Source organism: Triticum dicoccoides, chromosome 6A (assembly GCF_002162155.2).
Source record: "Triticum dicoccoides isolate Atlit2015 ecotype Zavitan chromosome 6A, WEW_v2.0, whole genome shotgun sequence".
In the NCBI taxonomy this organism is placed as follows: domain Eukaryota; kingdom Viridiplantae; phylum Streptophyta; class Magnoliopsida; order Poales; family Poaceae; genus Triticum; species Triticum dicoccoides.
In genome coordinates, this window is record NC_041390.1 from 79179475 (window position 1) to 79204212 (window position 24738).

The following is a 24738-nucleotide window of genomic DNA, read 5'->3' on the forward strand; positions in this document are numbered from 1 at the left end:
AAAATCGTTGCCGATAGTTTCTCTTGTCACACATGCGGTGCAAAAAAAAAAACTCGTATGCGATGAGCCATTGCAAACAATTACATGGGACAAATCGTGTAAGATGTTTTTGGCATACCACACAGTGAATCCAAAACAAATGTTTCCATTTGAATGGTACATCACACACAATTTTCTACATCACATCGTCTGTGATAGGGGTAGCCATCAGAAACGATATTTATAATTTTGTCTTTTGTGTTATCGAATACATCACGCACGGTGCCTAGAAAAAATTGTATGGCATAGGGTTGTTCATCATACACAGTTTTTATAAATTTTCCGCAGTCTAGGGGAAACTACCTTGCCATGGCTATGGGAATAAATTTGCCATGGCTTTGGTAGTAAATTTGCCATGGCCTAGCAATCCAATACGCTATGGTATATGAAATTAAACAATATATAATTCATGATAAATGTAGAAAAAGTATCTCCTGGCAAATTTATTAAGTACTTTTCTAATTGATGGATAATTCGTAAAACAACATACTACATTGACATGGTGATTTTTTAAAACGATATAGTTTTTTGCATGGCAAATGCAGAAAATTTATGTTGTCATGTGACAAATTATATGAAATTTATAAGGATTTAATAAAAAAAGGGCTCACATGGCAACTTGTCTTAAAAGAAGATACTGCTTAAATAGTGGCAATCATAGAATAATATTGTACATGCATGGAAAATTTATTTATTTTCTTGTTTTGCTAACAATCATGGAAAAATTGCCATTGTTGAAATAATAACATTGCCATGGTTAAAAAAAGGCCGCTTATAGGCGCCGGCGCGCCGGCCGAACTGTTCAGCCGGTCCAGCCCCAGCAACCCGATACCACGATTAAGGGACGTTAAATCTAATCCCTGCTTCGTCTTCCTCCCAGTTATTCGCCTGGAAAAAAATGTACAATGCCCACAACGATGTTCGACACCCCCGTCATCCCCCAGCGACCAAGCTTGAAGAACCACCGTTGCGTCCCTGTCGCCGGTTGGCGCCCTCGCCGGCCGTCCTCGTCGCCGGGGCCGCCGCAGCTCGCCGGGGGCGCTCGCCAGATGCTGCTCTGCCTTTGCATCTCAATGTGTCTCACACCCCCTGGATGCAGCTCCGCCTCCCGCGCTTGCCATGGATGCAACTTCGCCGCCCCCTGCGCTCGCCATGGATGGATCCCGCCCTCGCCGCCCGCGCACGCCATGGATGCAGCTCCAGCGATTGACTGGTTCCAGCAAATAGAATTTGCCTGTTGTAGCATTTTTCGTTGTCGGTCGTAGCAAAATGGAGACACGGTTGTAGCATCTTGCCGGACGCCTCACGGTCGTAGCCGACAGTTAACTGGTTCCAGCAAACAAGGATGCCTAGTGTAGCAAAAAATGATGCCAGATGTAGCAAAAAACCAGGGTGCATTTGAGGCGTTGTCTCCAGCAAAAATGCCTCGTCGCCGGCTCCAGCAAAAATCATTGATGAATGTACCAAAAATCGTTGGTGCTTGTAGCAAAAAAAAGACCACACCAATTTCTCATGAACGATGAAAAGAAAAGGCAGTGGTAGCAAAAAAGCTCGCCGGTCGTAGCAAAATTTGATGACGGTTGCAACTAAAAAAGACCAGCCAATTCTCATGAACGATGAAGAAAAAGATGATGGTAGCAAAAAAACTCATCGGTTGTAGCAAAAATTGATGCCGGTTCCGGCAACCACGGTGGCTGGTTCCAGCATGGGTGGGTGTTGGTTCCAGTACGCGGCGACAACGGCCATGGCGGAGCTCGCCAAAGCTGCGGTTGCAACCAGATGTGTGGTGGCTCCCCCATTGCACATCACCTCACCTTGGTCGCACATCACCAAGGTCGCCGTGGCTCGCCGTCGCCATGAAGCAAAACGAAGAGATGGGATCGAGAGACGGAGAAAGCAGAGATGCCCGCGTGAGAGGATAAGGCTAGCGGGACGCAGGCATGGGCCAGCCAGCCCACGTAGTCCGTGGTCGTGGCGTGTATTTGCTTGTGAGAGTTTGTGTCGCCAGATCTCTTGGCTCTCTTCGAATCCTGACAGTTGGTGTGTCTATGAACGAAAGCAATTGACTAGCTATTAGTGCGGCAACTTTGTCATCTTGTTTCATGTTGTTTTCCGCGAACGGCCTCCCACATCGGCGAATCCTGCACACCGCCCAGAATGGTGGGAGAGGAGAGAAAATCCGCTCGCGAGATAGAAGAGGGTGTTGTGCGTCTCCCAAAAATATCAAACCAGGGGAGCATTGAAAGGGAGTGGTTTCGCCTGAAATTAGTGTTCGGGACCCAATCACTAAGCGCATGTCGGGCGTCCTCTCTGTGGCCGCGTGTAGGCCGCGTGTGTCAGAAGGCTCGGCCGTTCCATGGGACGGCTCACACACGCGTTCGGCGATGCTGAATAGCTCAGTTGCACTATTAAACATTTCGAAACAGACAAAGAAGTGGAGGACACTATGGGCTTGTCTCATCTGACGTGTTGCTGATGTCAAAACTTAGATGGGACATACTTATTTCTCATCTAGATGAGTCCTCGATAGACCCTAATCAAATACTCCCCTCAATCTTCTGAATTTTGTATCCATTGATGTTCGATCGTGACATGAACACATCAGTTGATGCTTCGGCCTACTCGTAAGCCGGACGGCCGGTAAATAACAGATTATTAACATATGTTTCCGATCAATAAGAAGCTTGACGTACGTAATGATCTAGGAAATCGGCCGGTAATAAAGTTACTAACATGTATCCGATTTGTTCTCAAATAACTGTATGTACACATATATAGAGTATATGGCGGTGTGCACAAGCGTGCCCTGTCCATCAGATTTCTTTTAGAAAGTCGCTATGTCAATCTATCCGTCTGCCCTCCTCGATTTCTTTTCCCGGAACTTCTTAACTAAGTCAATGCCAGCGGCCACTGCACCCAAGCCCTCATCATACGATGTCATCCACGCCGGCGAGCACACGTTAAAGGTTGCGGGGCACTCCATGCTCAAAGAAGGCGATACCATGCTCACGTCCGGCCCCTTCAGCGTCGGCGGTCACGACTGGGCTATCGCCTACTTTCCGAACGGCGACTCCAGGATCGACGACGGGCAGTTCACGTCTGTTTTTCTCAAGTTGCTGAGTGCCAGCGAGGACGAGGTCACGGCGACCTACACCTTCAGTCTCCAGGATCCTGCATCGCCTGTGACCGGAGAGAAGAACAAACGCGGACCCGCCACCGCGAAGTTCTCGTCCAACCAGCTAGGTTGGGGTATTCCTAAGTTTGTTAGTAAAGCCGATCTGGCCGCGTCCGGGTGCCTCAAGGATGATTGCCTGGTGATCAAGTGCACCGTCAAGATTGTTACCACCAAACTCATGAAAGACAATGAAGACGATGGCAATGACGACAACAGCGTTGTCGTGCCACCCTCCGATCTCCACAGCCTTCTGGACAGCGAGCTCAAGCCGGACATGACTGTTAAGATCGGTTGGTTCAAGAGATTCAAGGTGCATGGGCGCGTGCTCGCTGCACAGTCTCCGGTCTTTCGCGCCCTGGTGGAGAGCAAGAGAAACTACATCCGCGTTGACGATATGGATGTCAACGTCTTCGAGGTCCTGCTGCACTACGTGTACAATGAGACTCTGCCCGACTTCATGGAGGAGACCACGGAACATGCTTTAAACATGGCGCGCCATTTGCTTGTCGCCGCTGATCGGTACGAGATAGGGAGGCTAAAACTCATATGCGAGAGCAAGCTTAGCAAGGCTATAGATGTCAACACAGTGGGCTTAACTTTGGATCTTGCAGAGAAACATAGTTGCCAGCAGCTCAAGGCTTGCTGTCTCAAGTACATGCTAAGAGACGGTGATAGACTACGAACCATTGTGAAAACAGAGGGGTTCGAACAGCTTAAGCAAAACCGTCCACATGTGGTGTACGATATTCTCAGTAAAGTTATTGACAAGCTGTAACTTCGACACTTCTGCGTGACACCGAAGGAAGTGATCGTTATAATCAGTAATATTTGAGAACTGATGGAGAAAATCCGATTAATTTATGTTTCCATTGTTTATATTTTCTTTCTACTTTGATGTTTGCAACGTTAATATTGGCATTATATGATGATGACGGTGACTGTATTTATATTGGATTTATTTAGATTTCATAGTTTGTATTTTCTTTCGGAACATGGAGAAAATTGGATTTATTTATATTTCATAGTTTGTATTTTCTTTCCACTTTGACGCTTGCAACATTATCATTTGTATTGGACGATGATGGCGATGATTTGTGATGGTAAAAATAACAACAACAATGACGATTATGATGATAATACTTGATGATGATGTAGACTCAGGCATACAAAAAGAAGTGGTGTAATTTTAGGACCAACTACGTTGGGACATGTCGTGCGCCATTGTCAATGTGCAGTCCAGGGCCACCACAACTTGTCGTTTGTCATTGGGTAGGCGCCCGGTTAGTGAACTCACTACAAGAAATTAGAATACTGTGGCGAAAACCCTTAGGCGGTCAAAGAAATCATCACAGAAATACCTAAAGTATGATGTTTTGTACCTAGTGTCCTGATTCCCACAAACTATGATGGTTACAAAATCACCACCATGCGTTAGTCAATGTAAACGTCACTGAATCATGTGTGCGCCGTCACACACAACCTGTCTACCAATTTTTGTGATGGTTTGCTAATTTGCTTGATGAATGCATTAGGGCCAGAATATGGGTATAACTTATGCATGAATACTGGCCCTGGGTCCCTGTTCATAAAATTAAAATTGAAAGAATGATCGGAAGATACAAAATATTATAACTTAGGTAAGCGTAAACAACAACCAACTAGAGAGTGATATATAATAACCTCCGGAAACATAATGAACCTTATGAACATACACGAAATGCATGCCTAGCTTTGATATATGAGTTAACGAGTGAAAGTTATTCGTCAAATTTTGCATCGAAAGGTCGGCATACATTTAACATGATAAATAGATTCGTAGTTTCATCATTGCTCTATAGACAAGTGTAACCCTTTTCAACTTATATCTTGCCTCAAATATTACACACATAAATCACATGCTACTTATTTGATTCACATTCGTTGGACAAATAATAGCATGGACCAAGTATGTCTTTCACTTGAACAATATTCCACTCTATCCCCCTCGGAACTTGTAATCATGAAGAATTCCTAATAAGGCAGTTCGTTGCGTTTCAAAATCAAATAGGTGACAAACGCATATGAACAATAGGAGCAACATCGCCGTACTTGAGAGAATCAAATGTCAAAGACATATCAAGGCTCACTGGACTTCACGAATCAAGAGGGTTTCCAGATATGCTCAGATCTTTGGATTGCATGCATTGGAAAAAGAAGAACTGTCCATATGTTCAACAAGGGTAATACCAGGGCCAACATAAAAAGTACATGATCATTCTTTAATCAGTTGCAACGCAAGACCTGTGAATTTGGCACTCTTCCTTTGGCATGTCAGAGTCTCATGATGAAGCTCTTGCGTGCAACTATACCATCAAGGGGCATGAGTACAACGGGGAAACTATCTTTGTGATGGTATCTATCCTTCATGGGTAACCCTTGTCAACACCATCTCTGATTCCATAGGTAGAAAAGACACTTTTCAGCGAGGCAAGAAGGTGTTAGAAAGGATGTGGATAGGGCATTTGGAGTGTTGCAACCCGTTTTACCGTCATTCAAGACCTGCTAAACAATGAGATCTAGAGCTTTGTGTAATCATACACAACATGACTATGGAGGGTGAGGGTGATGCAGTTTGCTAGGGTCTTTAAATTTAACATATGGATGATCTTGTCTAGCATCCAGAGCAGAATCCGATGTTGTTTGAGCAATTTCTTGAAATGCACCATTTGATTTGCTATCGAGGAATTCATACAAATTCAAGATGATCTAATTGATCATTTGTGGACGTTTCATATGGACAATTATAACACGTCTTGAATAAATGAATTCAAATTAGAACTATTTTATTTCAAAGCATTATGTTCCAATTGTAATAATTTATATAATTATAGTTGCATTCAAATATTTATCTCTGCGTCAGTAATGCACTGTGATATTTATCTTAGATTATTTTACTATCCAAAGTATATAAATACTGACGGACCAATATTGGAGGAATATGTTGGAACAACCGATCTAATGTCCGTGAATACATCCGAATGTGTCCGTGGAAATTTGGGGGCATTCGGTTTGGTAAAGACCGTTGAAGATGCCATGACCCTCAAACTTTAATTCAAGGGACAATTGCATTTTTACCCCTAGTTGGTTCCTACCCACGGGTTTTGCCCTTACTTTTCGAGCTTGCTCAGTTTTGCCCTTACTTTTTCCATCGTGGTCCCTTGAATGCCCTTTGACCGTTTGACCAAAACTTTAAAAATTCATAACGAATTCATATGAACTCAGAAAAATACAAATAAGATATCAAAATGTTCAGATAAACATTACCTTTATGTGCATATCATTTGCATTCAGGACAAAAGCACCCTTTAAACCACTTGAGGTAATTAATGGTATTAACATTATTAAAAATAAAAAGGTATAAACAATACTTTTTTCATGAATAAAAATTACATGCAATGTAAGTGATGTTTTCTGAACATCCAGATATCTTATTTGCATTTTTCTGACGTTTCATCTTGTTATGAATGTTATAAGGACTTTGACCATTATTTGAAAACTTCATAACAAGTTGATACAAATTCAGAAAAATGCAAATAAGATATTAGGATGTTCACAAAACATCACCTACATTTGCATGTAATTTTTATTCGTGAAAAATATATTCTTTATACCTTTTTATTTTTAATAATGTTAATAACATTAATTACCTCAGGTAGTTTAAATGATGCTTTTGTCCTGAATGCAAATGATATGCACATAAAGGTAATGTTTATCTGAACATTTTGATATCTTATTTGCATTTTTCTGAGTTCATATGAAGGCGAGGTGACTTTGGTCGGAGGTCCGGTGCTCGCCGGCGGCAACGCGAAGGTGAGGACGGGCGGCGCCTATCCTCCCTCACCACCATCCGACGAAGCTCACGGTGAACGACGGTTTCGGGGGAGCATGTTTCTGAATAAAGCTCTTGTTGCAATAGTCAGCGTGTTCATGAAACAAAGCTCTTGTTGCAAAGAGGGACCACATGCAGAATTCTTTAAAATTCTGCAACAAGACCTTTGTTGCGAAAAATTTCTGAAGCAAGATCTCTGTTGTAGAAAATAAAAAATAAAAACATAGGCACGGGCCATCTTTAAAATTTCTGCAACAAGATCTTTGTTGCGAAAAAATTCTGCAATAAAATATCTGTTGCAAAAAAAATACAGGCTCGGGTGATTGCAACAAGCAAACTGTTGCAGAAACACCACTCTTGTTGCAAAGGATGGCTGCTTACGTTATGTTGGTAGATTGGACGGTCATTAATGTGTCAATTCAATGGTTAGCAAGGCGGCAGATACTTTTTGAATTTTCGTCGGCGGATGCGTAGCGTCGCCCATATTTTCCTCACCTAATAGAATTTATGTTTGAACTATGTTTTGTCCTATTCAAATTAATTTATGTTTGAAATATGTTTTTCTTTCTGAATAATTTTTATTTATTAGTCAACGAGCATGAACTTGTACTAGGGAAATGATTCTGATCAGCCGACCGATCTACCGCAGGGCGTCCGCCGCTTCATGCTTGACACGTGGCCTATAGGACCACACATGTCTCTCTCATCTTATCTCTGCAACATTGGTGTTGTTGCAAACCAGTGGCAGCGAACGACGACTGCGCAAGTGCGCGAGTGACCGGAGATGTTGTTGTAAATTTTATAACATGAGTCTTGTTGCAGAATATTAGATGCGGCAGAGATATTGTTGCAATTTTTGCAACAAGGGCCATGTTGCAAAAAATAGAGAGGGGATTGTTTAACATGGGTCTTGTTGCATGAAATTAGAGAAGAGGAGATTTTGGAACAAGGGTATTGTTGCAGAAAATTAGGGAAGAGAAGATTTTGTAATAAGGGTCTTGTTGCAGGAAATTAGATAAAGATTTTGCAACGAAGGTCTTGTTGCAGAAATATAAGATTTTGCAACAAAAGTCTTGTTGCAGAAATAAAAATGATAAACGATAAGGACAGCTCCACTGACGAATCGGATGGCTCGCAAGACGGCGGATCTCGATGCGTGCCAACGCCTCTTTGTACTAGGGAAATACTTCCCCTCAACCAACGGATACCTGGGGCTTTTTCTGCCATCTCTGTTGGCGACGCATGTCCAGTGGGGGTCCACCATGGTTGTCACGCACAACCTTATCCCAACATATGCGGCTAGCCATTCCTCCACGAGTCTTCTTCCTTGGAAATCCCCATTCATTTTTGTCGCCAACACCAATCGATGTAAGATAGTTGCTGCCAAACGTCACCACTGTTGATGCCCTTGCCGGCAACCACCCACCTCACCAGAGAGGAGGATGGCGGCAAGGTAATCAGGGGTTAGGCGTGGTCAACGCCGTTGCAGGCCGCTTTCTTCATGACAGTCGGCCGCGCGCAGTGCACCTACCTCGCCGGAGAGGAGGATGACGGTGAGCCGACCTTGTCAGAGGTCCAGTGCGCTCCTTCCTCACCATTGTTCGACCGAAGTTCACGGCGAACGACTAATTGTGATTTTTTTTTCTTGTAACATATTCCCTGTTGCAAGAAAGATTTTTTATAACATCAGTGATGTTGCAAGACTTTCTTCTGAAACACCAATATAAAGATGAAGACAAAAAAATATGCAACATTGGCTATGTTGCAAAAAAATCTACAGATGTTTCTGCAACACAATCTTTGTTGCAAAAAATTCTGCAACACCACCTCTGTTGCAAAGGTTTCTGCAACCCGACCTATGTTATAAAATTTTCTGCAACACCGCTCTTATTGCAAGGGCGGTGGTGCACGTGACTGGGTAGATCGGACGACCATTCTCATGTCCATCCAACGGCCAGCTAGGCGGCGGATGTTTTCTACTTATCCGCCGGCTGACGCGTAGCGTGGCCCATAACCCCACCTTTTCAAAGTTTTGGGCACACAAGAGTCGGGTGGGCCCACCTACAATTACCACATGCATATTTTAACCACGTCACTGATCCGCGTCGAAGTGCATCCAGCCGTCTGTTCAAAGCATCAGCGAACAGCTAGTGTTTTGTTGTGGTCAAAACTATTTCATGTGTGTTTCAGCAAAATTTGACAAAAAAAAGGTGAAAATATAACGGGGAGCTGTGCTTGTGCTTCAGGAAACTTCTGTGGCAAACTTGATTCGCAACGCTCTGCTGCTCACGTTATTTTCTGTTGAAAGGTTGCATCTGAAACTGATGCGGGTAATGGCCACCATCAACCAAACATCTGAAACTTTTTGTATTTTTACAAGCTCAGATCATCAGATGTAAAGCCTTTGCAGCAGTGATTGACAAGTTTGATACGCACGTACTACTAAACCCTTGATTTCATTGGGAAGATGTAATGCAACGCATGCGCCTGATTATGAAATTCTCCTACTTTTGTGATGATTTTTCTCAGTTAATTTATATATAAGTTCAACACATCATAGCTTAGCAACGACAAACTAAGCCTCCCATCATCGGGTGAGTTGTTCAATCAAAGTGTGAGTTGAATCACGTGCTTTGTGGGATCTTTGTCATAGCTGATGCCTTCGCCCTCACGGACGTACGTGATGTGCTAGGAGTCTGTTACAGCTATTCAATACCGACACATAATAAACTGTATCCTAGAAAAAAAGTGCATATATCCTACGGAAAGGCTTACGATCGAGTTAGGAAACCGCGCGCGGTCCACGATCGATTTCTTTTCTCACAGCTAGCTGCTCGATTAGGCGATCGCGAGAGGCCATGCCGGTAACCAAGACCTCGTCGACGGTGGCCGTCCACGCCGGCGAGCACCTGCTCAAGGTTAATGGCCACTCCCTGCTCATCGGCAGCAATACCTTCCTCACGTCAGAAACCTTCCGGGTCGGCGATCACGACTGGAATATCCGGTACTACCCGAACGGCGACCGCAGTATCGTCGACGATCAGTTCACCACGGTTTTTCTCTGGTAGGTAAACATAAACACCGATGAGAAGGAGGTCACAGCCCAGTGGTGTTTCTCCCTAAAGGAGGACCCCACACTGCCGGCAAAAGGACCCTACACCGACAAATTCGTGCCTGATGAGTCTTCAAGTTGGGGTGTCTCCAAGTTTGTGAATAAAGCTGACTTGGCCGCATCAGGGTGTCTTAAGGATGACTGCCTAGTGATCAAGTGCACCGTCAGAGTTATTACCTCTAAACTCAACAAAGACGACAACGACGACTGTGAGGACGACGACGATGGCATGTTGCTCCACCCTCGGACCTAGGCAGAGATCTTGGCTATCTTCTAGAGAATGGCCTTAAGACGGACCTGACGGTCAGGATTGGCTGGTTCAGGAGTTTTGAGGTGCACGCGTGCATGCTCGCTGCGCGGTCACCGGTCTTTTGGGCACAGTTGTGTGGCGCGATGATGGAGAGCAGACAAAGCACTATCCGCATCAAGGACATGGACGCGAAAGTTTTTGAGGTCCTGCTTCATTACATATACAATGATTGCCTCCCTGAGTTCATGGAGGAGACCACAGAAGTGGCTATAAACATGACGCAACATTTGTTAGTCATGGCTGATCGGTACGCCATTCATAGGCTGAAAGCTTATATGTAAGGGCAAGTTGGGCAAGGCGCTAGATGTCAACACCGTGGGTTTCACTTTGGATCTCGCGGAGCAATATCACTGCCAACTGCTCAAGGATTACTGTCTCAAGTACATGGTAAGAGACAGCGAAAGGTTACGAGCAATTGTAAAGACCAGCGGGTTCGAGCAACTGAAGCAAAACCACCCACTTATTGCATGTGAAATTCTCCATAAAGTAATTGACAAGCTGTAATTGCATTGCCGAGAAAAGTGATGCAGCTTTGCTAAAGTCTATTTTCTGTAAACTGATTATTCTATTTCGTAATGTATGGTGTACTAGCTAATCATTCATTTTCTTTGACGCATCACTCTTTCATCTTAACACAAGCACGCTTGTGTTAGTTCAAATTTAAAGACAGTTTTTACGAAACACCCTGCATAGTATGTCTTGGTTATTGCGAATTTAACGAGGGTTACCCAAACGCAGGGGCAGGGAGTACGTAGCAGTAGCTAGTGGTTGTTGTTTTCCACAATGCCCACGTAATTAAAAGCTGAAAGGTGTGGAGAACTGGAGAATATATCTTTGAGAATACAAAATAAATTCCGTCATCTGTCGTTAACTTCCAGGAGATGCAATCATCAGCATAGCTCGGCTTATTAATATACTGAAGCATGCCTGATATCCTAACGAATAGCAGAAGCCTTAGAGCATCTCCAACCATACGTGACTAATTTGACCCCATATATGTATGCGGATGTGTCCGAATGCAGGGAGTACTACGTATTAGGTAGTGGATGTTGTTTTCCACAATGCCCATGCAGTTAAAAGCTGAAAGGCGTGGAGAACTAGAGAATATACCTACTCCATCTCTGAGCATACAAAATAAATTTCGTCTGCCGTTAACTTCCAGGAGATGCAATATATGTATGTGGACGTGTCTAAATGCGTCTGTGAACAGGAGCAGGCCGAACACCATTTGTTCACCCCAGCAACTGAACCCCCATTTAAATCATAGTTCATACATAGGTAGATAAAAACAAGCTACAACTACATTCAAAAAGAAGACTACAAAATTTTACAAACTACAAATTACCGTACTCCTCGTTGGAGGAGAGCTCGATGACCCCTAGGTGAAGCCGCCGGCCTCGTGGTCGTTGGCAGAGGGACTGATTAATGGCATCTCTTCATCGTCGGCGTCATCCGCGAAGAGCGGCTCCCATTTGACGTTGCAGCCGGGGGTGGATTTCGTGGCAATTCTCCGCCACCGCCCGGACTCGAGGATGGCATGGTTCTCCGGGACGAGGGTTTTGTCGACGATCAGTTTGGCGAAGGCGGCAGTGCCCGCATGCTCGGCCTCGAACAGCGATTTCGCCAAGAGGTGCTCCGTCACCTCGAACACCTCGAACCAAGCACTTGTGGACGCGACGACCGGGTCAACCTCCATGTCCACCCCCTCGCCCGTGTTTGGAGGTTGTTCGGCCGCAATATGGGCCACATGTTGTGCCTCGGGGGTGTGCACCTTCTCGCAAATCATGGCAGACGATAGACGGCGAGGTTGGAGCAAGGAATGTGATGGCGGCAAGGACGACAACATGGGCATGGAAGAAATGTGGGCAACTAGGGTTTAGCCTTCGCTATCCAAGAGGGTAGTTTTGATGCCATGGGGAAATAAAGGCAACAACATCGCCTTGTGAACCAACTTATGTGCTGAAATTTGAGATGGGCTCTAGGCCCATATAGCAATTTCTGAAAAATCTCTAAGGGCCCATGTGGGTTATATGGCACTAGGGGTAGTGGGAAATTTAGTCCCACCCCGGAAGTGGAAGAGGAGTTGGACCTCCTTATAAGGGTTTCTCTTCTACATGCTATTGGAGCTTGAGAAGAGAAGAGGCCCTCGCGCACTCCTCCTCCGCCGCCCGCCTCGTCACGACGCGTCGCGCCGCGCGATTGAGCCGAGCCGAGCTCACACCTACACGCTTATTTTTGCCAGTCACTAATGGAGAGTTCTTTGACAGCTGGGCCACGATATGAGACGTCGGATCATGGGTTGTCACGGACTCGGACGTGGGTCGAGCCCACGTCTCTCCACGCGGCTGCGTCTATATAAGTGTGTGGTGTCTCCTAACCCTAGCCGCCACGAACAGATCACATCTGCTTCACGCGCACGCCCACCGTCGTTCCTTTGTTGCTGCTGCCGCCGGTGACTCCATCCCGTCCGCCGCGTACACGGTCGACGGGAGAGCAAGTCTCCGAAACCACGCCCTTCTGGTTCCTGTACGGGGTGAGGGGCGAATAGGTTTTTGGGCAGCGATTACGCGACTGCTCACTTCCGACCGTCTACTTCCTCTGCGTCCGCATCGCCTTCATCATCACCATGTCCACCGACGCCAAATGTGCCACCGCCGAGAAAGCTGAAGCTGACAAGAAGGCCGCCGAGGACGCCGCTGCTGCCACCAAAGCCGCGGCCTCTGCATGGCCTACTGGAGGGTATAATTCGTTTATCCCGCTCCTACTGTTTTCTATTTTAGCCATGCTAGCGTTATACGTAGATCTTTCTGCAATTAGCGTAGTATGTGCTAGTTTGACTAAATATCAGTATGCGTTTATTTGCGTCAATGCCATGCTAGTGATTTACTCGTGGATTAATTTAATCGAGAAATTGCCTATTTACTCAACAATCCAAAAACCTATTATGTGTAGGAATTTTTCGGCAAGTGGCTTTGCCGCTGCATTGAAACCGGATAAGTTTACCGGTACGTACTTTAAGCGTTGGCAGACTAAGACCACGTTATGGCTCACGGCTATGAACGTGTTCTGGGTCACCGGTGTCTCCACGGGAACGATTGCTCCTGAACAGGAGAAGGCGTTCAAGGAGGCCACCGTTGTGTTTCTCGGAGCAGTTCTTAGTGTGATCGGAGATAAACTAGTCGACGCATATTTACATGTGCATGTCGCCATGGACTTGTGGGAGGCGCTCGAATCTATGTTCGGGGCAGCCGATGCCGGGAGCGAGATGTATATTATAGAGCAGTTCCACGATTACAAGATGGTTGAAAACCGTCCTGTATTGGAGCAGGCTCATGAGATAATATGCATTGTTAAGGAGCTTGAACTTCTTAAGTGCGAGTTACCAGGCAAGTTTGTCGCGGGCTGCATAATCGCTAAGCTCCCTAATTCCTGGAGGAACTTTGCCACCACTCTGAAACATCAGAGGCGTGAATTCTCTGTGGAGGATATCATTGGCCATCTGAGTGTTGAGCAGAATTCGAGGGCAAAAGACTCGCACGGTAAAGGGGCCAAAGGGACTTCTGTCGCCAACATGGTGAACTAGAAGAACTTCAACTCCCACAAGCCCAAGGAAAAGAACGGTGTCCAACACAATACCGACTTTAAGAAGAAGGGTAAGAAGATCTTCAAGAATAACAAGAAGGATGAGGGCTGCATTACTTGTGGTTCGGTTGAACATTGGGCCAACAAGTGCCCAAACAAGTACAAGAAGCCAGGAAAGGACTCCAAGTCTGTCAACATGATTGTGGGCAACAATGAGAATGGTGCATCTGGGTACGGTAATCTGTTTACTGTTTTTTCAGTGTTTCAGCCCAATGATTGGTGGGTGGACACAGGTGCAGGTGTTCATGTCTGTGCTGACATTTCATTGTTCACTTCTTACCAGGTCACAGGCCACGGGTCCGTATTGATGGGGAATGGCGTGAGTGCTTCTGTTCATGGTGTTGGCATGGTCGATCTAAAGTTTACTTCGGGAAGGATCGTGCAACTGAAGAACGTGCAGCATGTCCCCGCCATCAAGAAGAACCTTGTTAGTGGCTCCCTTCTATGTAGAGAAGGGTTTCAGTTGGTTTTCGAGTCTAATAAATTAGTTGTTACGAATTATGGACTCTTTGCTGGAAAAGGTTATGAAAGAGGAGGGATGTTCCGCCTTTCCCTCGCAGATTTTTGTAATAAAGTCGTGAACCATATTCATTCGAATGTTAATGAATCTGAGGTTTGGCATTCACGTCTTTGTCACATTAGTTTTGGTGTTATGACGCGGCTAGCCAAGTTGGATTTAATCCCGAGTTTCACTTTAGCCAAAGGTTCTAAGTGCCTTTCATGTGTGTAAGCTAAGCAACCTCGCAAGACTCACAAGGCCGCGGAGGAGAGACACTTGGCACCATTAGAACTCATACATTCTGATCTTTGTGAGATGAATTGTGTGTTGACTAAAGGTGGAAAGAAATACTTCATGACAATGATAGATGATTCCACTAGATATTGCTATGTGTATCTATTAAATACTAAAGATGAGGCTCTACACTACTTTAAAATCTATAAGGCAGAAGTTGAGAATCAACTTGAAAAGAAAATTAAACGAGTCCGGTCAGATCGTGGTGGAGAGTACTTCTCGAGTGAGTTTGATTCCTTCTGTTCGGAACACGGCATTATTCATGAGAGGACGCCTCCCTATTCACCCCAGTCAAACGGGGTTGCCGAGCGGAAAAACCTTACTCTAACTGATTTGGTTAACGCCATGTTAGATACATCGGGTTTATCCAAGGCATGGTGGGGGAGGCTATATTGACGGCATGTCATGTCCTGAATAAAGTTCCGACAAAGGATAATGAGATCACTCCCTATGAGAAATGGGAAAAGAGAAGGACAATACTCTCGTACTTGCGTACTTGGGGCTGTTTGGCGAAAGGCAATGTGCCGATCCCCAAAAAGTGTAAGCTTGAACCAAAGACTATGGATTGCGTTAATTTGGGCTACGCTAAGAACAGCGTTGGCTATAGATTTATAGTAGTGAAATCTGAGGTACCTGACCAGAAGGTCGGTACAATTATGGAGTCTAAGGATGCTACATTCTTTGAGGATATCTTTCCTATGAGAGATATGCAAAGCACTTCTAGACAGGAATTTGAGGAGACTCCTGAACCTGCCATCCCTATGGAATATTATGAACAATCACATGATGAAAATCCTGAGGAGGATGACGAGGAAACCCTTGGTAGGGGCAAGAGACAAAGGACTGCTGATGTCTACTATGCAACCTTCTCCTTGTAGACGTTGTTGGGCCTCCAAGTGCAGAGGTTTGTAGGACAGTAGCAAATTTCCCTCAAGTGGATGCCTAAGGTTTATCAATCTGTGGGAGGCGTAGGATGAAGATGGTCTCTCTCAAGCAACCCTGCAACCAAATAACAAAGAGTCTCTTATGTCCCCAACACACCCAATACAATGGTAAATTGTATAGGTGCACTAGTTCGGCGAAGAGATGGTGATACAAGTGCAATATGGATGGTAGATATAGGTTTTTGTAATCTGAAAATATAAAAACAGCAAGGTTACAAGTGGTAAAAGTGAGCGTAAACGGTATTGCAATGCTTTGAAACAAGGCCTAGGGTTCATACTTTCACTATTGCAAGTTCTCTCAACAATAATAACATAATTGGATCATATAACTATCCCTCAACATGCAACAAAGAGTCAGTCCAAAGTCACTAATAGCGGAGAACAAACGAAGAGATTATGGTAGGGTAGGAAACCATCTCAAAGTTATTCTTTCCAATCAATCCATTGGGCTATTCCTATAAGCGTCACAAACAGCCCTAGAGTTCGTACTAGACTAACACCTTAAGACACAAATCAACCAAAACCCTAATGTCACCTAGATACTCCAATGTCACCTCAAGTATCCGTGGGTATGATTATACGATATGCATCACACAATCTCAGATTCATCTATTCAACCAACACATAGAACCTCAAAGAGTGCCTCAAAGTTTCTACCAGAGGATCAAGATGAAAACGTGTGCCAACCCCTATGCATAGGTTCATGGGTGGAACCCGCAAGTTGATCACCAAAACATACATCAAGTGAATCACGTGATATCCCATTGTCACCACAGATACGCACGGGAAGACATACATCAAGTGTTCTCAAATCATTAAAGACTCAATCCGATAAGATAACTTCGAAGGGAAAACTCAATCCATTACAAGAGAGTAGAGGGGGAGAAGAAACATAAGATCCAACTATAATAGCAAAGCTCGCGATACATCAAGATCGTGCCAAATCAAGAACACGAGGGAGAGAGAGAGAGAGAGAGATCAAACACATAGCTACTGGTACATACCCTCAGCCCCGAGGGTGAACTACTCCCTCCTCATCATGGAGAGCGCCGGGATGATGAAGATGGCCACCGGTGAGGGTTCCCCCCCTCCGGCAGGGTGCCGGAACAGGGTCCTAATTGGTTTTTGGTGGCTACAGAGGCTTGCGATGGCGGAACTCCCGATCTCTTCTGTTCTTCGGAAGTTTTAGGGTACGTGGGTATATATGCGTGAAAGAAGTACGTCGGTGGACCTCTGGGCTGTCCACGAGGCAGGGGGCGCGCCCTAGGGGGGTGGGCGCTCCCCCCACCCTCGTGGGCAGCCCGGGACTCCCCTGGCGTGCACTCCAAGTTTTTCCGGTAGCTTTCCTTCCAAAAATAACTTCTCCAGTTGATTTCATTCCGTTTCGACTCCGTTTGATATTCCTTTTCTTCGAAACACTGAAATAGGCAAAAAACAACAATTCTGGGTCGGGCCTCTGGTTAATAGGTTAGTCCAAAAAATAATATAAAATTGGATAATAAAGCCCAATATTGCCCAAAATAGTAGATAATATATCATGGAGCAATCAAAAATTATAGATACATTGGAGATGTATCAAGCATCCCCAAGCTTAATTCATGCTCGTCCTCGAGTAGGTAAGTGATAAAAAGAGAATTTTTGATGCGGAGTGCTACTTGGCATAATTTCAATGTAATTCTTCTCAATTGTGGTATGAACATTCAGATTCGAAAGATTCAAGACAAAAGTTCATATTGACATAAAAATAATAATACTTCAAGCATACTAACAGAGCAATCATGTCTTCTCAAAATAACATGGCCAAAGCAAGCTATCCCTACAAAATCATATAGTCTGGCTATGCTCTATCTTCACCACACAAAGTATTTAAATCATGCACAACCCCGATGACAAGCCAAGCAATTGTTTCATACTTTTGATGTTCTCAAACTTTTTCAATCTTCAGGCAATATATGAGCGTGAGCCATGGATATAGCACTATAGGTAGAATAGATTGGTGGTTGTGGAGAAGACAAAAAGGAGAAGATAGTCTCAAATCAACTAGGTGTATGAACGGGCTATGGAGATGTCCATCAATTGATATCAATGTGAGTGAGTAGGGATTGCCATGCAACGGATGCACTAGAGCTATAAGTGTATGAAAGCTCAAAAAGAAACTAAGTGGGTGTGCATCCAACTCGCTTGCTCACGAAGAACTATGGCATTTTGAGGAAGCCCATCATTCGAATATACAAGCTAAGTTCTATAATGAAAGATTCCCACTAGTATATGAAAGTGACAACATAGAAGACTTTCTATCATGAAGATCATGGTGCTACTTTGAAGCACAAGTGTGGTAAAAGGATAGTAGCATTGTCCCTTCTCTCTTTTTCCCTCATTTTTTTTTGGTTTTTTATTGGGCATTCTGTTTTTTTTGGCCTCTTTTTCTCTCTTTTTTTAGGCTCATCCTGACTTGTGGGGGAATCATAGTCTCCATCATCCTTTCCTCACTGGGACAATGCTCTAATAATGATGATCATCACACTTTTATTTACTTACAACTCAATACTTAGAACAAGATATGACTCTATATGAATGCCTTCGGCGGTGTACCGGGATGTGCAATGACTCATGAGTGACATGTATGAAAGAATTATGAATGGTGGCTTTGCCACAAATACGATGTCAACTACATGATCATGCTAGCAATATGACAATAATGGAGCATGTCATAATAAACGGAACGGTGGAAAGTTGCATGGCAATATATCTCGGAATGGCTATGGAAATGCCATGATAGCTAGGTATGGTGGCTGTTTTGAGGAAGGTATTTGGTGGGTGTATGATACCGGCGAAAAGTGCGCGGTATTAGAGAGGCTAGCAATGGTGGAAGGAAGAAAAGTGTGTATAATCCATGGACTCAACATTAGTCATGAAGAACTCATATACTTATTGCAAAAATCTACAAGTTATCAAAGCAAAGTATTACGTGCATGCTCCTAGGGGGATAGATTGGTAGGAAAAGACCACCGCTCGTCCCCGACCGCCACTCATAAGGAAGACAATCAATAAATAAATCATGCTCCGACTTCATCACATAACGGTTCACCATACGTGCATGCTACGGGAATCACAAACTTTAACACAAGTATTTCTCAAATTCACAACTACTCAACTAGCATGACTCTAATATCACCATCTTCATATCTCAAAACAATTATCGAGCATCAAATTTTTCTTACTACTCAACACACTCATAAGAATTTTTACAAATCATCTATGCTTAGCATATTAGGATTATTTAAACAAATTACCATGCTATTTAAGACTCTCAAAATAATATAAGTGAAGCATGAGAGTTCATCTATTTTTTCAAAATAAAACTACCACCATGCTCTAAAAGATATAAGTGAAGCACTAGAGCAAACAACAAACTACTCCGAAAGATATAAGTGAAGATCAATGAGTAGTTGTATAATTATGTAACTATGTGAAGACTCTCTAACATTTAAGAATTTTAGATCTTGGTATTTTATTCAAACAGCAAGCAAAGCTAAAGAAAATAAATGACGCTCCAAGCAAAACACATATCATGTGGTGAACAAAAATATAGCTCCAAGTAAAGTTACCGATGAACGAAGACGAAAGAGGGGATGCCTTCCGAGGCATCCCCAAGCTTAGGCTCTTGGTTATCCTTGAATATTACCTTGGGGTGCCCTGGGCATCCCCAAGCTTAGGCTCTTGCCACTCCTTATTCCATAGTCCATCGAATCTTTACCAATAACTTGAAAACTTCACAACACAAAACTCAACAGAAAACTCGTAAGCTCCGTTAGCGAAAGAAAACAAAACACCACTTCAAGGTACTGTAATGAACTCATTCTTTATTTATATTGGTGTTAAACCTATTGTATTCCAACTTCTCTATGGTTTATAACACTACAAATAAATACACTTCCGTGATGATACGTGTTTGTCACAGTAGGTCGTGTTTTTTGTCATGCATGTACATCCATGACAAATTTATGACAGAATCAAGATAGTCATACCTGTGCTGTCGTAGAAGTGTTCCATGACATTACCAAAATTATCATCACGTAAGTGTCCACTTCCATGACGATAAATCACGCGTCACAGAAGTGCTTTCGTCAAGGGTGACCGACACGTGGCATCCACCTTAACGGAACACCGTTAAGCTATTGGGTCAGGTTTTGGATCCGATAACCCGTTAACAGCCCCGACCAATGGGAAATTTCCACGTGTAAAATTCTTATTGGCCGGACGAAACACGTGTCAGCTCGTTAGTGGGTCAGATAGGCGCCTATGATACGTCGGCACATGGCACGACCCAACAAAGGCCCATTCTATGAAAAAGCCGGCCCGTTTGACTTGGTCAAAATGTGGCGGGCCGGCCCATGGAAAGCCTGTTAACGGCCTGTTTGCATATAGCCCATTTATAGCCCGCTAACCCAAGGCCCGTTACGCCCTATCTGAATTATGCCCAGTAGCATCATCTGGGCCATCCAATATGATTCCAGCCCGTTTTCACTTCTGGCCCATGTATGGCCCATGACGTCTTTCGGCCCATATGAGGCCCTAGTAACTCTTGGCCTATTAACGGCCCGTGGTGAAACTAGCCCGTAATGAACAGTGTATTACTTTACACCTGTGACACTCCAAAAATTTTGATTTGGTTTTTATCAAAATCTTTATTTGATTTGAAGGAGGCTATTTAAATTTTTTCTTAAAACCTCCCCTTCTCAAAACTTTTATGACAAGCATTTTTGGTACTCTTCTCAACCTTGATTTTTGGTCTTGAGAGCTTTTTATTTTGTTTTGACTCTACACAAATTATTTTTGAAATTTCCTTCTATTAAAAAGAAACCCTAGGGATTATGGGTTTATTCTTTTCCCATTCAGAAATTTCCCCTTTTGCCATGTCACATATTGACATTTCCTTCCAAAACCCATCCCTGCCTTGGATCAAGTCAAGACTCCCACTTCCAGCAAGTTTCAAACCACTTTTGATTTTTATTCAATTTATTTTTTCCCTCAAAACTATTTCTGTGATTTGTTTTGGACCTAGGTGATTTGCAAAGGAACCACAAGTTTCCTTTTGAGTTTTAACTCCAACCAAACTCCTCTGACTAGTCCTTAGTACCCTCAACCTAGATCCATCAAGATCCACTTGTCCTCAGTTCAAATATTTCAAATCTTGCCTACTGCAAGCTTGGACCAGATTTGTCATTTTTGGTGAAATTCATACTTTCTCTTTTTCCTAAAAATCTGAGGAAAATCAGGCAGCCCCTAGGTGCATTGAGAGGTCACCTCACCGAAGATCAGCTCCAGAAAGATTTCTCACATGCCAAAAACATTTCATCAAACACCTGGCATGCACTGTTTCTGTCAAATTCAGAAATTCAGACAATAGTTCAGACGACAGTGTCGTTTCTTCAGAACCGCGGCGTCCATCTCGCCAGTGCATGCGTTGGCGTCTTGCTCCCTGCTCCTCCTCCTTATCCAGAGCACCGCAAGGTTGCTTGGACGGGCGCGGGCGTCGGTGGCGACGTGGCTCGCCAGCTCCGGCGTCTTCTGCGGTGGCAGAGCCACCTGTGGCGGCCAACAGAGGCCGGCCCTGGCTTTCGGCGCCGTCCGGCACCACCCCAGCCACCAGGCGCCTCCGCGTGTCCACCCCCTCCTCTGTGCACGACTGCGGCACCGTCGCCGTGGCTTGGCAAGCACAGGGCGTGCTCTCTGCCGCCGACGGGCCCGCGAGGCGCCGTTCTATCGAAACCACGGAGCAGGCCAAATCCAACCGAGGTTAGCGTTTGAGTGGAGCCAGTGGATCATCTCGAAGCTGCCCAATCACCTAAATGGCCCGTTCAACCTCTGCACCGCCGTAACCATCGCCGGAGTTATCCCGTTCTCGGGCACCGCCTCGGGCCGGCTATAAAAGGGGGCCCCGAGCTCGCCTTCGAGCAGCACCACTCCTTCCACCCCTCCAGAGCCACGCCTAGCCACTGCTCGGGGAGGCCTTCTTCCCCGACTCCGGCCGCCCCGATCCGCTTCGGGCTCCGGGATGATCCGCTCTGGTGAGGGCACCCCCGCCTCCCTAACACTGCCCGTAACCTCCTAGTGCACTCACTCACCTAACCCAAGCCTCAATTTGGCATTTGCAGCCTTCCCCGACGAGGATCAACCTCGCCCAAACCACCGTCCGCCGGAGTTGGGGCCGCTGTCGACGTGGTGCTCGCCGACGCTCAACTCCACCACCCACAGGTGTGGAAGGACACCGTGAACCCGTAGGTACCCTCCGATCCCCCTGCCTCGCCATGGATCGTCGCCGGCGACCACCGCGGCCCTCGGGCGCCAACGCCCTTTTTTGGTTTTCAAACCCGACGGGTGGGACCCCCCCGCCAGCTTTCTCTCTTTTTCAAAATGTTTTCTTAAAATGCCTTCAGGCAAAATACGTCTCCCCTGTGGACTAGCATATTTATAACTGAAACGTTTTCTGTTTTTATAAAATGAACCCTGGAAACTTTTTGTTTCATTACAGAAAAGTCCCTGGACTAAAGCCCTTATAACTTTTAAACAAAAGATGATTTTGACTTGAATCTTTTTCTGTCATCTTTATTTTTCTGTCTAGTTTTTTGTCATTTTTATTTGAAAAATATTTGGGATACTTTTTGTGAACGCACGGTATTTATGTAGTACCCGATTTTCTTTTAATACATAGATACCGGAGGAGGTAAAGGAGACGCAAACTTCGCCGAGCTAGACTCCGACTTCTCCAAACCAGGCAAGCATGTTTGAACCTTTGATATGATGAGTGTTTTGCATGTTTGCTCGAGTAGTTTTTCTCATGGCATGTTTAGATAAGCATTTGTGAATGTTATGGGCATGCAAGGCAAGCATGTTTGAACCTTTGATATGATGAGTGTTTTGCATGTTTGCTCGAGTAGTTTTTCTCATGGCATGTTTAGATAAGCATTTGCGAATGTTATGTGCATGCAAGGCAAGCTACAGGTGAGCTTCGAAGTTCGATGTGTCCTTATGATGATAAGATAACACATCATGCGGTGACATGATGGGTTGCAAGCTGGTATTGTTGAAGCATGCCAGTTTTATGTCAACTGTTAACTCCAGTTCTAACGTGGGTCAAGTCTCGATCCCGTTCGTTTCCCCTTCGTGCTACCACATGTTTTCTGCAAAGAGTGTGGTTTAGTAAGTTGCCAACCTCTTTCCTTGTACACACCAAACAGAGGGACCGCGATGAGAGTTCCATGGCCCTGGATTAAAGACCGTCATTCGGTCAGGGGGCATGGGTGTTTCCGATTGGGACTAAGAGGGGGCACCCCTTAGAGCGCGCGATATAAATTTGATCCCATGCTATTCGAGGTTGTGGCCTCCCCGTCTTAAGGATTTTCTTGAACGTTGCCGAGGGTGATTCCTGGAAACAGAATGTGGAATAGGTGTGTACTGGTTAGACGCGTTTCTTCTAAAACACCGTAAACGAAACTAGTCCTTGTGACTACCAAAATCCGTGGGATGTGGTTAAAAAGTACAAACTCTGCAGAGTCAAAACCATTCGAGTATCCATGTCCACGAGCAAGGACTTGGACATCGCCTCAGTGTCAGTGTCAGCCTCAGTGTCAAACCTCAGTGTCAACCCCAGTGACAGCCTCCGGAGAGTAAACATAAAACCGAGAGTGGTAAACTCGGCTGAAGGTTATTCATGTGAATAGACTAACCGGTTTATTATTATATGCTGAGTATTTCCTTGCGATGATTTAAATTCATGAGCTACTTAAATTCGAATGATAAACTATAAGCCCTTTATGTGATGTCGCTCAGACGTCCGACTCTGGCATGATTATATCTTCTTTTGATATAAGCCCTTTATGTGATGTCGCTCAGACGTCCGACTGTGGCATGATTATATCTTCTTTTGATATAAGCCCTTTATGTGATGTCGCTTAGACGTCCGACTGTGGCATTATTATTATTTACTTTTGATATAAGCCCTTTATGTGATGTCGCATAGACGTCCGACTGTGGCACGTTCTGTCATTTACTTTTGATATAAGCCCTTTATGTGATGTCGCATAGACGTCCGACTGTGGCACGTTCTGTCATTTACTTTTCAATATAAGCCCTTTATGTGGTGTCGCCCCGACGCCCGACTGCGTCATGTTAATTTACTTTTACCTTTCGAGGCGTCGCTTCAGACACCCGATCGGTCTTCTGTTATTTTATTGGGATTTCGGGAGGACTACCGCCTGACTTCCTTTTATTTATCATGCAGTGCAAGTTCTATTATTTGATTGTGCATGCTAATCTGCTCATGTGCATCATGCTTACATTCGTTATATCTTATGTCCGAACTGTCTTGCGAGTACATTCAAAGTACTCACCTGGCTTGTTGATTTGGCCAGATGTTGACGAAGGCGGTCTTATGGATGAAGAGTTCGATAGCGAGTCCGATGCCTAGAGGAGTCCCAGTCAGTCTCGTGCGACCCTGGAGTTGTTCACTTGTATTATATACGCTTCCGCCACCCGAATAAAATCATCAAGCCTCACTCCGATGCTTGATGAGCTGTAAGATTTCAGAGTCATGTCACCCACTTCACTGTGACATATCGACCACCACCTTTATTACGAGTCAGTAGTTATGCCACCATACTCTTGTGTCATATCTGCCTTTATGTTAAATATAGGCGTGCTTGTAATAAATTGTTGAGCACCCTCAGCTCAACCATGTATAATATTTAGTACTGCTGGATTTCTGTATCAAGGTTTTGTCTGCCAGTAAGAAGAATTCTTCTGTACTGGTCAACGCAAAGGTCGGCTTTTCAATAAATGTTTTATTGGAAAGG

At 44.6% G+C, this 24738-nt stretch overlaps 1 protein-coding gene and 1 pseudogene across 1 annotated transcript; both read left to right on the top strand.

The window, feature by feature from the left end:
• Positions 1–2936: 2936 nt before the first annotated feature.
• On the top strand, positions 2937–3989 carry LOC119315674 (BTB/POZ and MATH domain-containing protein 3-like). Its single transcript, XM_037590204.1, has one exon. It carries the CDS (start codon positions 2937–2939, stop codon positions 3987–3989), a length of 1053 nt encoding a protein of 350 aa, XP_037446101.1.
• A 5951-nt stretch (positions 3990–9940) lies between these two features.
• LOC119318203 lies at positions 9941–11008 on the top strand (annotated as a pseudogene).
• Positions 11009–24738: the final 13730 nt, after the last annotated feature.

Bases quoted from the DNA above. Each gene is read 5' to 3' on its own strand.
- LOC119315674 (XM_037590204.1), top strand. From the start codon at position 2,937: ATGCCAGCGGCCACTGCACCCAAGCCCTCATCATACGATGTCATCCAC.